Raw genomic sequence first — 17,708 nt, forward strand, 5'->3', positions numbered from 1 at the left:
TACTATATGGAATCCTCTCAACATTGCAGAATATTACAGCAGGGTTTGTAATAGAAACCATTTCCTCACACTTTCATATGGTTGTTACCCTGTTCCTTGATGTACTTGCTGCTTGAAAATGTAAAATGTATTTGTTATCACCTGTCTAAAAATAATATTGTAATTGTTTAGAGTGACCACTAGGTGGGGTGAGTGCTCAGGTGTGTAGAGCACAAAAGGGTTAATTTGATGCTATTTAAGGTAGACAGGATATGATGTCTGTATGCATGATTAAGGGGTTGACCCCTAAAATGTCTCTCCAATAAAGCTTTGATTCAAAGCCTTTGAACTATATTGGGGTGCTGCTGCCTTTTTTGACAAAGTTGGGTACAAGCCAGGGTTAACACAAAGAGGAACACATCAGGAACCAAAAGACAGGAAATAACCAGTTGTCGTAAGTAACCTGACCAGAGTGTAATACCAGGAAAAAAACAGAAGCCAAATGTTAGAAGAATAATCCAAATTATGTTCCATGGGTCAGCAGCCAGATTAACAGTCCACAGTTCAAGGTACAGGCAAGAGTGAGCCAAAACGCATAAACTAAGGTACACGCCAAGGTCAGGATCAGGAAAAGAGTCCATCAACAAGAATGCTAGTATTTCCATAAAGAATAAATAAGCATTTGACTGGCGTTAGCCAAGATCTTTTATCACCTCCTTATTTGTCTTGTTGCCAAAACAAGTGCGTGGTCACTTCTGACATCAGGGTCGCAAATAGTGCTGCCCTTAGCACAGGTAGCACAGTTAGTATTATTAATAGAATAAGTCTGTAGGTCCTGTGTGCTAAACTTAGGGAACCCCTTTAAATCCAGTTCAGCATCTGAATGCATCAGTAGAGCTAGTCTTTAGCTTTACAGCACAACCCTGGACTATATAAGTATCTGTTTTCTGAAAAGAATAAGGCATGAAGTTGGCAAAAGAGGCTTTATTAATGTGTATCAGAGCTGTGGAGAGGTTGAAATCTCAGTGAATGTTTCTCTTTATGGTGACCTAATTTTATTTTTGAATGAATTTACATTATTTTCATATGGAATCTGATATTGAAATGGAGGGTCATGGATAATAGCAGTAAATGTCCAGCATACATTGGGTTAATAGAAGTGGAGCTTCAGCAGGTTAGGATTAATAAATCACCTCTGGTGCAGTGACATGCATTGCGGAGTTCTGTTGCTGTTAGAGTTAACTACGGGCAGGGATGTCAGTGTTTTTAGGTGTTGTTTGGGAGCATTGAGGAGATAAAGTGTGGTTGTGATGGGAATCTGGTATGATTAGGGGTTACTTGTATTAAGGGGGTGTTGTTGTTAGAGATGTTAAAGGGACAGTCAACACCCGACACAACCGGCTTCCATATGTTTGTAACGCAAACGAAGATCCATCTGCACCGGCTCCCTTCTCTATTACCTCTATCCTTGTCCTAGGAATCCTTCCAAATACATACGTTAATGTAGTCGAAATATGGCCGCCAAACTCCCCACACGGTTATGTACTGACCTTCTCATTCAATCCATCCTCCAATCCGAATGGAATCCTAGGTCAGAATCTTCACTGGTTCACGGTGTTTCGCGCATGCGCGATTTAATAGGAACCAAAAAAGCGGAACTTTATTCTCCCCAATAGTTTCCAACGTATTATATTTTAAACAGTACCATATCACTTAACACTGATCTAATTAATTGGATGTGTCAAGTCCTATTGCTGATTTACAAATGCGCATGCGCAATGACATATTGTGCGCGTCATCTATCCCTTCATGAACGAGCATGATTTGGAAGTAAGATGGGGAAGAAGGAGGAGGGGAAGGAGTTTGGCGGCCATATTTCGACTAGAGTAACATAAGTATTTGGAAGGATTTCTAGGACAAGGATAGAGGTAATAGAGAAGGGAGCCGGTGCAGGCGGATCTTCGTTTGCGTTACAAACATATGGAATCCGGTTGTGTCGGGTGTTGACTGTCCATTTAAAGGATGGTCTGAAGATCCCTAATATAGGTACCAGTGCTTATTGTAGTAAGAGTCAGTAGCTTCTAACTATCTGGTCATTATGGTTTTGTGGCACAGCCACAAACATAGTGCACATGCTTCATTTCTTTCATCAGATGGTTTGAATCCACGAGTGATCATGTGTGGGAATTTCTCTCCTGAGCACTAGGAGGATACAAAAAGATACCCCAACACACCAGAGCTTTAAATCCCTCCCACTTCCCATGGATACTCAGTCATTTTCTTTTGATGGAGAGTTGATGTTTGTAACCGATCGGAGGCCCATTTCCTCCTCGCAGTTCCCTGTCGGACAGAGGAGTAGACAAGGATTTTACACTCAGGTAATGAAGGATCTTTTCTCAGTGGGAAACATCACAGGCCTCCAAGGGGGTAAGGTGGATTCATCCACCAACTCCCTGGTCCACAGTGTGCTGTTCCTTGTGAGATCCACAACTATCCCCAGGTGAAATCTGGATTCATTCACCAATCCCCTGGGTTAAAGAATGCTGTTTATTATGATAGATCTTTAGCATTGGGCTCACCTACTGAAAGCAAGTTGCTGCAGCTGAGGTGAGAACAGTGAAGGAAGATGCTATTAGTATGAACATGTAGCAGTTTTTAATCCCTTAAAGGGACATTAAACTCTAAATACATGCTAGATAGAATGATGCATTCAAAGAAAAGATTAGTCCATGAGTAACATGTAGATGTATTTTTTAAAGTTTCATTAGTGGTTTAAAAAGTGACAAAATAAGTGTAAAGTTTTAGTGTCTATAAAACACTGGGAGCTGCCATGTTGTAACTTGTGTTACCTTCTCTGCTGTGGCCAATTAGGGTCAGTTATAAATAGGTCACTAGAGTGTGCAGCCAATGGTTGTGCTGGATTTAACAGTGTTCTGCACTTCCATTTCTAACAGGAACTGAAAAGCTCACAATTTCAGAATGGAATTACAGGCAAAGAGGACAAAATAAATAATGAAAGTATATTGCAGAGTTGTTTTATTATATACAATTTATCATTTTATATTACCATCTCAAAGTGTTTAATGTCCCTTTAAGGACCAGGATCGAATTTAAGAGAAAACCTTGCCCAAAATACCTGGGGATTTTTATGATTTTTCAATCACTCCATTTAAACAGGAATAGAGGCTTTATAATTTTGGTATATTTCATGTCACCATTTTGCCGCCAAATGTGATAATATTAAAAAAAAAGTTAACTTTTTCACAAACTGTTTTTTTAAAATACTATTAAAAACAGGGGCACTTTCACTCATTAAACTTTACATAGTAGCGCTTCCTCCAGTCACGGCATGGCCACACAAGATGTATGCTCCAGGGTGCACGCCATGATTGGAGGAAGCCAGTTTCATCATTGCTGAGGTAAGTACAGAGAATCTGCGGGCGGAGTATCGCCAGTCTGGGTTTGCTAGAGAAAAAGGTAAGTATTTAAAAAATAAAAGGACTGCAATGTAAAGTTTAAAGAATGAAAGCGCCCCTGTTTTTAATAGTATTTTTAAAAACCGGGCACTCATTCATTCAACTTTACGTTCACTTTACGTAATGTCAGACAATCTGCCAGTATGACATTTTAGGGCTTTTTTTTAATTCATTAGTTTTTTTATGTTTTCTTATTTTCTGCAGTGTAAGATTCCCACCTCCCTGATCCCTCCCAAACAGCTCTCTAACCCTCCCCCTCCTAATGGTCTCTACCTTCTTTTCAGAGTGTGCATGGGATTGTCACAGCAGCGCTCAAACTTAGTGTTTGTCAGATTCACGCTTTTAAATCTACGTACGTCGTGGTTGTGCTCACACTTAGCGCTCGTCTGGAAGCAAGCATTTTCCTCTGCACATGTCGGACATTTCTTGCCTGTCTTTTGTGCATGTCGGCCGCTGTGAACGTGCTAAGCCCAACACGCTATTCTGATGTCTGCCTCTGGCATGCTAATTGTTCATGAGTGTGGGATTGATGGTCTGTTTTTTTTTATCCAATCTTTGCCAGTGTATAATTGTTAACTTTTGTGTGCGCTTTAGTTGATGGATTGCTTTTGTGGACCAACCTTTTTGCTTGGACTCTATCTACTCTCTCTGGATAGTGTTTTGTTTGCTTCATTGTATCCTTTGACCTCTGTCTTATCTATGACTACACTTCTGGATTGTGGTTTGGCTAGGTTTTAGTTTATCTAGTTATTGATCTCTCTACCTCAACTTACTACTCGCTTTAGAATGTGATTTGGTACCTGCTAGTTGCAGATTTTATGTTTAGGCCTGCTGTCAGTGTTGCTTGTGTAGCTACTGCTACAGCTGTTTGGTGTGACAACCTTTCAGAATTTGTTTCTGGGGAAACTACTCCGGATGAGCTTCAGGATTGCATTAATCTCTGGAGAACAGAAAATAGCTTTATATGTGATACACTGGTGGAAATGATTTGCATTAATGCTAAAAATGCTGTTTTAGCTAGACAAGCTTAATGGCTTGGTCTGCTGTTATGACTTCTAAACACAGGTTTCTTTCTCTTCCCTTTCAGGGTAAATCTCTGTTTGGGCCTGGACTGGATGCTATTATTGCTACTTTGACAGGGGGTGAAAGAGCTTTTCTGCCCCCCCCCCAAAAAAAAAAAAATCTTCCTGGAAGCCCAGTCTTTCTTTGTCTAAAACAGACCAAGAAATCTAGCCCAGCCTCCAAGTCCACAGTAAGGTGCATCCCCCATGCAAGATCAGTCTCGGGGGGGGGTCAGATTGAGACTCTTTCAGAAAGCTTGAGAGAATTTTTTTCAGGATCCCTTGGTGTGGGAAATCATTTCTCAAGGGTATTGAATAAGCTTTCAAACACTCTAAAAGGAAAATTATTCCTGTCTTGAGTGCCTTAAGATCTTTTAAAGGCTTGTGCTTTCTTGACTTGTGTAAGAGATCTAGGGGTCGATCCGATATAAAGCGTCGCCCGCAAAAGCCGGCGACGCCAATATTTGCGCGGATTTGGTATCACATATACGGCGTAACCTAGAAGTTACGCGCGTATATTTCTGCCGTCGCCCGCAGTTTTTTGGGCCATAGGCAGGTATACCAAACCCGCGCAGTTTGGTATCCAATATGCAGCGTAAGGACTTACGTGGCGAAAATGGAGAAAACTTACTCCATTTTCACCTCGCCACAAAAAGCAGCCGTAAGAAGCCTTACGCTGACTATTGGAGCCCCGTAACTCCCTAAACTAACTAGAAAATAAACCTAACACCTAACGCATGCGCAATGTCTATCTCCCTGTCAACCGCGATCTGCTAAAATAAACCTAACACCTAACGCATGCGCAATGTCTATCTACCTGTCAACCGCGATCCCCCCCCCCCCCCGAAATCCCTAATAAAGTTATTACCCCCTAAACCGCCGCTCCCGGACCCCGCCGCCATCTACATAAACTAACCCCCTACTGTGAGCCTCTAAAACCGCCGCCATCTACCTTATCTATCCCCTAATCTGACCCCTTACACCGCCGCCACCTATATAAAAATGATTAACCCCTAATGTAAGCCCCTTACACCGCCGCCATCTCTATTAAAATGATTAACCCCTAATTTAATCTACCTACCCCGCCGCCAGCTATATTATCTATATTAACCCTAAGTATATTATAGTTAATATAGGTATTACATTATATATATTAACTATATTAACCCTAATTATATTAGGGTTAATATAGTTAATATAGTTACTATAGTATTTATATTAACTATATTAACTCTATGTAACCCTAACTAAATTTATATTAAATTAATCTAATTCATTTATAAACTAAAATATTCCTATTTAAATCTAAATACTTACCTATAAAATAAACCATAAGATAGCTACAATATAATTAATAATTACATTGTAGCTATGTTAGGGTTAATATTTATTTTACAGGTAAATTGTTAATTATTTTAACTAGGTATAATAGATATTAAATAGTTATTAACTATTTAATATCTACCTAGTTAAAATAATTACCCAATTACCTGTAAAATAAATCCTAACCTAAGTTACAAATACACCTACACTATCAATAAATTTAATAAACTACTAACATCTATCTAAAAATACAATTAAATTAACTAAACTAAATTACAAAAAAAAACAAACACTAAATTACAAAAAATAAAAAAAAAGATTACAAGATATTTAAGCTAATTACACCTATTCTAAGCCCCCTAATAAAATAATAAACCCCCAAAATAAAAAAAATTCCCTGCCCTATTCTAAATTCAACAAATTTCAAAGCTCTTTACCTTACCAGCCCTTAAAAGGGCCTTTTGTGGGGCATGCCCCAAAGAATTCAGCTCTTTTGCATACAACAAATACAATACCCCCCCCCCCCCAATTACAACCCACCACCCACATACCCCTATTCTAAACCCACCCAAACCCCCCTTAAAAAAGCCTAACACTACTCCCCTGAAGATCTCCCTACCTTGTCTTCACCACACCGGGCCGAACTCCTGATCCGATCCGGGCGATGTCTTCCTCCAAGCGGCAAAGAAGAATTCTTCCTCCGGCGATGTCTTCCTCCAAGCGGCAAAGAAGAATTCTTCCTCCGGCGACGTCTTCCTCCAAGCGGCAGCAAAGTCTTCATTCTTCCGGCGGCATCTTCAATCTTCTTTCTTCGCTCCGCCGCCGCGGAGCATCCATCCCGGCCGACTGCTGAACTTGGAATGATGTACCTTTAAATGACGTCATCCAAGATGGCGTCCGCCGAATTCCGATTGGCTGATAGGATTCTATCAGCCAATCGGAATTAAGTTAAAAAAATCTGATTGGCTGATTGAATCAGCCAATCAGATTCAAGTTCAATCCGATTGGCTGATCCAATCAGCCAATCAGATTGAGCTCGCATTCTATTGGCTGTTCCGATCAGCCAATAGAATGCGAGCTCAATCTGATTGGCTGATTGGATCAGCCAATCGGATTGAACTTGAATCTGATTGGCTGATTCAATCAGCCAATCAGATTTTTTTAACTTAATTCCGATTGGCTGATAGAATCCTATCAGCCAATCGGAATTCGGCGGACACCATCTTGGATGACGTCATTTAAAGGTACATCATTCCAAGTTCAGCAGTCGGCCGGGATGGATGCTCCGCGGCGGCGGAGCGAAGAAAGAAGATTGAAGATGCCGCCGGAAGAATGAAGACTTTGCTGCCGCTTGGAGGAAGACGTCGCCGAAGGAAGAATTCTTCTTTGCCGCTTGGAGGAAGACATCGCCGGAGGAAGAATTCTTCTTTGCCGCTTGGAGGAAGACATCGCCCGGATCGGATCAGGAGTTCGGCCCGGTGTGGTGAAGACAAGGTAGGGAGATCTTCAGGGGGGTAGTGTTAGGCTTTTTTAAGGGGGGTTTGGGTGGGTTTAGAATAGGGGTATGTGGGTGGTGGGTTGTAATGGGGGGGGGGGTATTGTATTTCTTGTATGCAAAAGAGCTGAATTCTTTGGGGCATGCCCCACAAAAGGCCCTTTTAAGGGCTGGTAAGGTAAAGAGCTTTGAAATTTGTTGAATTTAGAATAGGGCAGGGAATTTTTTTTATTTTGGGGGTTTATTATTTTATTAGGGGGCTTAGAATAGGTGTAATTAGCTTAAATATCTTGTAATCTTTTTTTTATTTTTTGTAATTTAGTGTTTGTTTTTTTTTGTAATTTAGTTTAGTTAATTTAATTGTATTTTTAGATAGATGTTAGTAGTTTATTAAATTTATTGATAGTGTAGGTGTATTTGTAACTTAGGTTAGGATTTAATTTACAGGTAATTGGGTAATTATTTTAACTAGGTAGATATTAAATAGTTAATAACTATTTAATATCTATTATACCTAGTTAAAATAATTAACTATTTACCTGTAAAATAAATATTAACCCTAACATAGCTACAATGTAATTATTAATTATATTGTAGCTATCTTATGGTTTATTTTATAGGTAAGTATTTAGATTTAAATAGGAATATTTTAGTTTATAAATGAATTAGATTAATTTAATATAAATTTAGTTAGGGTTAGATAGAGTTAATATAGTTAATATAAATACTATAGTAACTATATTAACTATATTAACCCTAATATAATTAGGGTTAATATAGTTAATATATATAATGTAATACCTATATTAACTATAATATACTTAGGGTTAATATAGATAATATAGCTGGCGGCGGGGTAGGTAGATTAAATTAGGGGTTAATCATTTTAATAGAGATGGCGGCGGTGTAAGGGGCTTAGATTAGGGGTTAATAATTTTAATATAGATGGCGGCGGTGTTAAGGGCTCACTTTAGGGGGTTATAGATATAATATAGCTGGCGGCGGGGTACGGGAGCGGCGGTTTAGGGGTTAATAACTTTATTAGGTTGCGGCGGGGTAAAGGAGCGGCGGTTTAGGGGTTAATAGCTTTTTTATTGTTAGGCTAGTGAGGGGGGATAGCGGATAGAGGGTTAGACAGTGCGGGCTATGTTAGGGAGGCGTGTTAGACAGTGCGGGTGTTTTAGACTTTAGTCAGGTTTTATAGGCGCCGGCAGATTCTAACGTGGCGCAAGTCACTGGCGACGCCAGAAATTTGTACTTACGCAGATTTCTGGACATCGCTGGTTTGTGAGACTTACGGCACGTTAGCATCTGACGGCGACTTATATGGGATGGCTCGAGTTGCGAGCTGAAACTGCGGGCGACGCCGGTTCCCTCGCTTGCGCCGCAAACTGCGATCGATATCGGATCGCGCCCCTGGAGTCAGTGGGAGTTAATACTCCAGTGCTAGCTTAAGAATTAAACCAAGATTTTTATTAAAATCTTTTATAGTACCAAAGAAAGTGGGTACTTTTCTACCTATTTTAAATCTCAAAATCCTAAATGAATTCCAGAAAGTTCCTACTTTCAAGATGGAGAAAATTCACACTTTACTTCCTTTAGTGCAGAAGTATCAGTTTGTGTCTACCATAGACTTAAAAGATGGTTATTTGCATAACCCTATTTACAGGTCCCTGTGATTTGCTTTTCTATACAGGCAATCTCAGTTTGTGGCACTCCCTTTTGGTCTGGCTGCAGCACCCAGAGTCTTTACAAAAGTGCATGAAAGTCATGGGTCTTATGATGCCGTTCCATTTTCCAGACTTCATCTTCTGTGCCTCTAGATTGCATGCAGTGGAATGAGGACCTTGTAGATCATCTCAGAGAATCTTGTTAAATCACAGGGCAAGAGAGTCCCTAACTTTGTGGCAGATGCACCTTTCCTTGATTCAGGGGGCATTTTTCTTTGACTAGTGTGGGTAGTAATTTCCAGAGACGGCAGCCTGTTAAGTTGGGGTGTAGTCTGGGGGTTTCCAAGTGTGTAGGGAATGTTGGCTCCACAGAAGGCAAGGTAAACCGTAAAATATTGTGAAATGCTGAGCAATCTTCAGGGCTCTCCAGAGTTAGCCCAACCTCATGGCTCACATAAATCATTAGGGCGGAGCTTGCAGTTCCTTAGCAATTTGTGAAGTTTACTGCATCATCAGTTGGGCAGAACCTTTTCATAATAAAATTTCTGACATCCACTTTCTAAGTGTGAATAACTGACTCTCAGTTGCCAGTCTCTTAACCTAGGAGAGTTTTCTCTAAATCAGGAAGTTTTTGACCAGATTGTGAGAAGTTGGGCTCTGCCAGAGATAGATCTCATGGACTCTTGCTTGAACCACAAACCTTCCTAGTACTGTGCAATGTCTTTGGACCCTTGTGCGAGTTCAATAAATGCCTTAGTTGTTTCCTGGTTTTTATTGCTATCCAGAGTGATAGACAGAATCAAGCAGTAACAAGCCTCAGCAACTTTTTTTCAGGCTAGGAAACTTATTAATATGTGTATTTATCATAAGGTCTGGAGAAACGTTTTCACTTGGTGAGCTTGCAAAGGTTACTGCTTGAATTCTTTTGCAATTATTAGAGTTCTTTTGTTCCTACAGGAGAGTTTGGATAAGGGTTTGTCAGTCAGTTCTCTGATGGATCCGATTGTCCCATAAGAGAGTTGCTAAAATTACAGATTTTCATACCTTTAATCAGAATTAAAGGGACAGTAAACCTTAAAAATAATGTTATATAATTCTGCACATAGTGCAGAATTATATAACGTTATATTAGCGCAAACGTTATAAAACAAAATTTCCCCTTTGAATTTTAAAAAAAACCCTGTTGTATAGTCACAGCCCGGCCCGACCACGCCATAGCACTAAGTACAGCTCGCTCCTGCTCTGTTTGAAAAAAATAGACCCGCTCAGAAGATCACAGAGAGCGGGTCTGTAAAACAGCAGGTTTTTTTTTTAATTCAAAGGGGAAATTTTGTTTTAAAACGTTTGCGCTAATATAATGTTATATAATTCTGCACTATGTGCAGAATTATATAACATTATTTTTAATGTTTACTGACACTTTAAAGCAGTTTTCCATCCACTTTCGCCTCCCTGGAATCCTAATCTTGTTTTGAGTGTCCTTCAAACTCCTCCTTTTGAACCTATGCATGATTAAAGGCACAGTACACTGTAAAATTGTTTTTATATTAATTTATTTTCAATGACTTGTTATACCAGCTGCAGGGTATAAAATGTATGATAAATTGCATTCTCAGGTTTATTTGTGTATATGCAGTAGCTGGTTTTGTGCTTTTAAACCACAGCATTATGTTACCACTTTGTGTAAAAACTAAAGTTCAATACTTCGAGAGAACAATGGAAAATTATCATTTTATTACTTAAATATCCTGCACCCCACTGGGAGGGTAATTTCTTCTGCTAGCTGTGTTTACATAGGCTTATCAATAGCTTAGACTCCAGTATACAAACTTCTACGAGTCCCACCCTTTCTCTTTGTTCAGGTGGCAACAGTACTTGCTTCAAGGTAGATTTCAAGTGGAGCGCAAAATTACAGCACGCCTGCAAATGGGCAAATTTGCGCAATAATTAATCAGCCATTACTAGTAGCTGGTTATTGCTACCGCGATCTCTGGTTAATTTTATAAATCTGCCCCAAATGGTCCCAAAAACTGTCTATCATATTTTATTAAAAAATAAAGATAACTGCATCTTTATTTTTTAATAAAATTACTGCATTAGGCAGTATCTTGGGGTTAAATTTGGTGGCAGTGGGTGTTAGAAAAAGCCCATAGCGGTCTATGGGAACTGTGTGTTTCCAGAAAATATATATGTATATTATTATATATATTTATGTGTTAATATGTGTATATACACATAGTAACACATAAATATAATTGTATATAATCTGGTTAACTGCCTGTGACTCTGTAAATAGAGGAGCTTTATGTGATTTTGATAGCAACCAAAGCTGAGCCTGTTTATGGGTCATGGCATGTGTATCCGGTCCAGTCTGGATGTGCTGCCCTTATTCCTGATTTTGCTTATGCCCAGGGTGATTACATAAGTCTGTGAACCCTGACTTGTTCCCAGTTTTTTTGATTATTAGCTTGCATGTGTGTGCATGGCTGCAGTTGTGTGGCTGTATTAGGGACCCAGGTATGTGGAAGAGACCATGACGTGGTTCCTGGGCTTGTCCCATTTGGCATAAAGGGGTAACTAACTCTTCCGATTTTGCTTTTTAATCCTAGCTGAGAGCTTGTAAGTGAGTACTGGACTTTATGTGTGTTTTATTATCTGTTTTTGTAATTCTCCCTAAGGACTTGCACCCTGGCAGGACCGGGGGTTAACTGCCTGTGACTCTGTAAATAGAGGAGCTTTATGTGAGTGTGATAGCAACCAAAGCTGAACCTGTTTATGGGTCATGGGATGTGTACCCGGTCCAGTCTGGATGTGCTTCTCCCTATGGACTTGCACCCTGGCAGGACCGGGGGTTAACTCCCTGTGACTCTGTAAATAAAGGAGCTTTATATGAGTGCGATAGCAACCAAAGCTGAGCCTGTTTATGGGTCATGGGATGTGTACCTGGTCCAGTCTGGATGTGCTGTCCTTTTTCCTGATTTTGTGTCTATAATCATATACATATATATTTAAAATTGCTGCCATCACTGCGCTACTTACTCCCTTCACGGCGGCATCAGAACAAGGTTCCCATAGGAGCCTATGGAAGCGCACTCTCGTGGGCGCAATGCTTCCCAGCAATGGGAACGCAAGGTCACATTCGCATTGCTGTGAATTTGTAATACAAGCGCACATTAGCGTGCGCTGGTATTATACAGTAGAATGCAAATATCGCTTTCATGAAAGCGATATTTAGCGCTCCACTTGTAATTTGACCCTTTATCTTTACTGCTTTTCTGTTTCCTACATCTACTTAGCTATATGTATGAGGAGTCAAGGAAAGTAGGAGGTATTTAATGTGTTGGGGAATTTTTTGGCTCCTCCTAGTGGTCAAGAAGGAAATTTCCACACATGCTGATTGATTAATTTGTCAGACAAGCATACATTTTGTTTTCTTTCAGCAGATCACTATGATGAATCATACAAGATACAGACTTTGTTATTAATACATGGTAGCCCATGGACAGCCAACGTCAGTACATTTTTAGAATACGAAGTAGCCATGTTTGATTACATTTCTGCTTTGATTGTATGTTATACTCATAGCAATGCACATGATCTGTTGTTTATATTCACTAACCTTCATAGTATTTGGTAATTGTATATAACACTAAAAGCACTAACATATGTCTGCAACTTTAGGGTCACAGAGGTAATGTACAGCTAATTCCTTTAACCTAGTGACTGTGCAAACACAACTATAATCGCTGACCTGATTTAGCCTTGAGCCTTAGTGAGATCCATCTGACAGCTGCTTTCTTCCTCAGTGCCATGATCACTATGTGGAGCTTGTGTGACATCACCGGACTGAGGCTGCAGCTTTGAGAAAGATTTGAGCAGTGGGATATGTAGTGTAGGGAAGGCTGGTATGGCTATGCACATGTTAATTACACACACTCTGCTGAGCTGCACACCGTCACTGACTGCTGTGCTCCTGGCTGTGCCGTAACCTATTGGAAAAGAGCCACAGGCTCACAGCAGTCAGGGACATTGTGCAGCTCAGGAGAGTGCATGCAATTAATAGGTGGGCTGGACTAAGGGAACTGGGCCTGATTGAGATGCTCCTTTCCCCTTCACAATCAGCCATATGTGCATCCTACCAATGTCGCCGCTCCTTGCTGCTCCTAACTCAGTTAATGTGAGGCTTTTGGCGCCCTAAGGGCTCAGACATTGTAAACGCCCCCTGTGTTGCGCAGCCTTAGTTGTCAGGTGCTCGGGTAGCTGATTGGCTCCCCGGGGTCTTTTTTTTTTTTTTTTTTAGAGCAATAATAAAGACATATTTTTTTGCCCATATGACAGGGGAGGCTCTGCCTTACCTGCCTCTAGTGACTGCACGTGCTTCTGGTAAATATGTATTATATCACAGTAAACCTCTTTGGCACATTAACACTTTCAATCATAAAACTGCAATGGAGAAGAAACTCCCTGATCTTTAAACAATAGTAATAACTATTGTTAACAATTGCTATTATTTAATGCTCTTCTTAATCCCCCTGTGAGTCAAGAGGTGTCCCTAATAACTTTTTGATCCCTCCAAGACCAAAGTTCAATAATATTATATTATATAGATGGATGGATAGAGATATATATTCTCACAGTATCCCTTTTAAAATAGGTATATGTTACACAAGGGAAAATGATGGATAATAATGGCTAATGATGTTGTTTTGTTCTTCACATTACTCAGAGCTGGAGGATTATTTAGCATCAATGGACGTTCCCTCGCCTGCTCCTGGCACGGCAGAGAAGAAGTCATTCAAGCAGTTGGGACTAACCAAAGATGTGTTGGCAGCTCACACTCAGAGAGAGGAGAATGATTTCCTTACTGGCTTTATGGACATGAAGAAACTTAGTGACTTCCACACCCGGTGTAACAGCTACCTACATGAGAGGCCTAGAGGTGAGTATACAGACAGACAGTATATGGCACTATAAGAATGGGGCAGTAATTAACTACTTGAATAATTTCCCTTCTTCTGTAAGGTGTGAAAAGTAAAATATTACCGAACATCTTAATCATTTGTTTAAATATTTTCAATGATGAGTGATCACATGAGTATATAAAGCAATGGAACTGATGATGCAGGAATTAGAATACATTGTAGTATATTGTGGTAAAAAGAGTGTGGAAATGTTTTATAGATAAAGAAAAGATCCAACAAATAAAGAGGCTATTGAAGTATGAAAATAAAGATCTTGAATAAGAGGCAAGAGGAGAAACAGAAGGAGAGAAACAAGGAGCTATAAAAATGTAAAAATGGAGGTGGTCCAATGAAATAAATAGTGTAAAATGATGCATTAGATTTAAGAAATGATTGAAACTCTTGGAAATTGATTGTGGAAGGAGATTTGTAAAGTCCTCTGAACAAAGACACTTATAGAAAAATAAAGGGGGTTTTCTATACACACTTCCTAATGCAATAAAGCTCTTTTAATGAGATTCGGCCTCTACAACCAATCCTATCGAAAGATGCAAATCTAAAAGTCTGGGGGAAAAAGAGTGCTTAAAAGCAATCACATCAAACAATATGGTAAAAGGCAATATATATTAATAAATGAATATACAAATACACATGTAAACGAACAGTTTATGTTGATAAAGATAAAAATAAAGGTAAGTATCAGAGTCCAGAAAAAACACCGGTGGCTATTTTTTTTTAAATTTCAATAATTTTTATTAGTTTTCAATTTTTTCCAAAACAATACAACAAGTAGACAAATACGGTTCGTGCCAATAACAAAAAAGAAAGAAAGAAAAAGAAAAAAAAAAAAAAAAAACATCTGCGGTATATGGCATTCATATAAATAACATATCTAGATTCTCTAGATCCTTTATTTCACATACTTTTTAAGCCACCACATTGTTATCTGCTATCTGTATTGTTCTATCTTTAAAGGTTATATAAATAAAGAAAGGCAATAGTGTTTGGGGAAAATGGGGGAGGGTAGGAAGGGGAAAGAATAAGAAAGTGTATCCAGTTCCCACTAGTGTATGTCTAGTCTGAGTGTATGTTAAACTAGGGATGATTTACCATGTTCCCAAATAAAGAGTAAGTCATTAATAAAGTCGTGTTTGCCGGTATAGGTGTAGTGATGTTTTTCTAGTGTTATAATATGGTCTGTCTCAGCTAGCCATTGTGTTTGAGTGGGTATTTCTTGGCTCTTCCATAGACGAGGGATTAGTCTTTTTGCACTTGTTAGCATCAGTTGGAGAAGTTTCGTGCGGTAAATACAATGTATTGGTGGAAGGATATTGAGCATAATATGTTTACTATTGAGAGAGATATTTGTTCCTAGTATTTTATTAATACCCCTTTCTATTTGTGACCAGAATTCTGTCAGAAGTGGGCAATCGCACCATATGTGAGTTAAGCTGCCTGTCCCACCACAGCGCCTCCAGCATGCTGAGGAAGTGGTCGGATATATGTATCTAAGACGCTGTGGTGTCAGGTACCAGCGGGAGAGTATTTTATAGTTCAGCTCGGTTAGTAACACCGAAGTGGAAGCAGAGTGTGTAGCTTTAAAACTGTTTTTCCAGTCCTCATTCGTGATCTCTTCTAGTCCCTCAGCTTCCCATTTCTTTAAGAAAGTAGGACTACGGTCAGGAAAAGATCCTCTCAATAGCTTATATGTCAATGAAAGCAATGATCTTTGGTAGTCGGGATTAATACATATCTTTTCGAATACAGTCAAAGGTCTAAATATGTGATCTTTGTGTGTGTTGTTGTGAAGCGCTTGCCTTATCTGAAGGTATGAGAACCAACTATAACTCAGTTCTGTCCTTAAACTTTCCTGATTCTAATAAAAGATATATTGGCAAGTTACGTAAATGTTTCTCAGAGTTCCGATGAGTAAAGGAAACCCCTTCTAAAAATAGCCGGTTGCCTAGTAAGGGAGTGAGAGGCGAAACTGGGGTGGAGATTACAGTATCATGGGCTAGGACTGAATCCCAGATTTCTAGAGTGGCCTTAATATAGGCATTCTGGTATGCCTGTGGTGGTCTGTGAATTTTAGGTAACCAAGCTATATCTCTCATTTGGTCTATTCCAGTAAGGGAGCTCTCCACTTGCACCCAGAGGTCTGATTGTCGGGAATGAGTCCAGGAGATCACCCTGGATAGGTGTACCGCCTTGTAGTAGTTTAAGAGGTTTGGTACACTAAGACCGCCATCCTCTTTATGCATGTATAGTGTGTGCTGGGAAACTCTAGGCTTTTTGTAGGACCATATAAATGAATTGATCATTTTCTGTTGCGACCTTAGATATGAGATAGGCAGGGCCATCGGTAGTGTCCGGAAGAGAAATAGATATTTGGGTATTATCATCATTTTAATAGTGTTCACTCGTCCGAACCAAGAAAGATGTCCCCGCCTATGCCATCCCTCCAGAAGGTTTTTGATAGTTTTTTGTAGGCTGATATAATTGCACCGGAAGAGGTCTGTGTTGTTCTGGGGAAGATTTAAACCTAAGTATTTAAGTTTGTCTGTAACACGAAATGGCGTATGTTTCTTTATAAAGTCAATATCTTGCTGGGGGAGGTTCGATAGCATTATGCCTGATTTTTCCATATTTATAGAAAAGTTAGAGACCTGCCCGTATTCCTCTAGAGTTTTTACCAAGGCAGGAAGGGTAGTGGTAGGTGACTGGAGAGTGAAGATCACATCATCCGCGAATAAAAGGCACTTTTGGTTTACTTGATTATATTGCAAGCCTAGTATATCTTTATTTTCTCTGATTTTTATTGCAAGGATTTCGATAGTTATTGCAAATAGTAAAGGCGACAGAGGGCAACCCTGACGGGTTCCGTTTGTTATATGAAAAGGCTGTGAAAGGGTTCCATTCACTCGGACTCTAGCTTGGGGGTTTGAGTACAACGCCTGAATTCTTGTAATGAAAGCTTCCGAGAAGCCGAACTTCGACAGAGCCCCCCACATAAACTGCCAGTTGACCCTGTCGAAGGCCTTCTCGGCGTCGGATGACAGAAGCGCTAGAGGTGTCCCATTTTCTTTTGTACACTGCAGGGATTGCAACACTCTAATTGTGTTGTCCTTTGCCTCTCTTCCCCTTACGAAGCCAACTTGATCTGGGTGTACGATCTTAGGTAAAATTGCATTAAGGCGGTTAGCGAGAATTTTTGCATATATCTTTATATCAGTATTCAAAAGTGAGATGGGTCTATAATTACCCGCCAGGGTCCCCTCTCTGTCTGCCTTCGGTATCACTGTAATTATGGCGTCTAGTAAAGAGGTAGAAAAAGTCTCTCCCTTATCTACAGATGTAAAGAGTGCATGTAGTGGGGAGCAGAGATGAGCCTGAAATAATTGGTAGAATTTGGCAGTTAATCCGTCGGGTCCAGGGGATTTACCATTTGGGAGTGTCTTAATAGTGTTTGCTATTTCTTGGATAGTTATTGGGGCGTCTAGCACTTGGCAATCTACCTCTGAGATACAAGGGGTCTCCAGAGAAGCAAGGTAATGAGAAATATTTTTAGTAGTCTCCTGGGTGGTGTTGGAGTTGATGTTATAGAGCTTTGTATAATAAGAAACAAACGTGTCCGCTATTTCTTCGTGTTTGCTGACCGGCCCTCTAGCTGGGTGTATGATAGTCCTAATAAACGAATGAATCTGTCTTCTTTTGAGTGATCTTGCTAACAAGCGCCCCGCTTT

At 39.8% G+C, this 17,708-nt stretch overlaps 1 protein-coding gene across 1 annotated transcript in view; it reads left to right on the forward strand.

Moving 5' to 3' along the window:
- LOC128657214 (period circadian protein homolog 2-like) overlaps window positions 1-17,708 on the forward strand; it is a 178,208-nt gene that overhangs the window by 94,271 nt on the left and 66,229 nt on the right. Inside the window, exon 17 of the mRNA XM_053711471.1 lies at window positions 13,731-13,943. Coding sequence (XP_053567446.1) covers window positions 13,731-13,943 — 213 coding nt within the window. The remainder of the gene's footprint in view (window positions 1-13,730; window positions 13,944-17,708) is intronic.

The sequence above is a fragment of the Bombina bombina genome, chromosome 4 (assembly GCF_027579735.1).
Source record: "Bombina bombina isolate aBomBom1 chromosome 4, aBomBom1.pri, whole genome shotgun sequence".
In the NCBI taxonomy this organism is placed as follows: domain Eukaryota; kingdom Metazoa; phylum Chordata; class Amphibia; order Anura; family Bombinatoridae; genus Bombina; species Bombina bombina.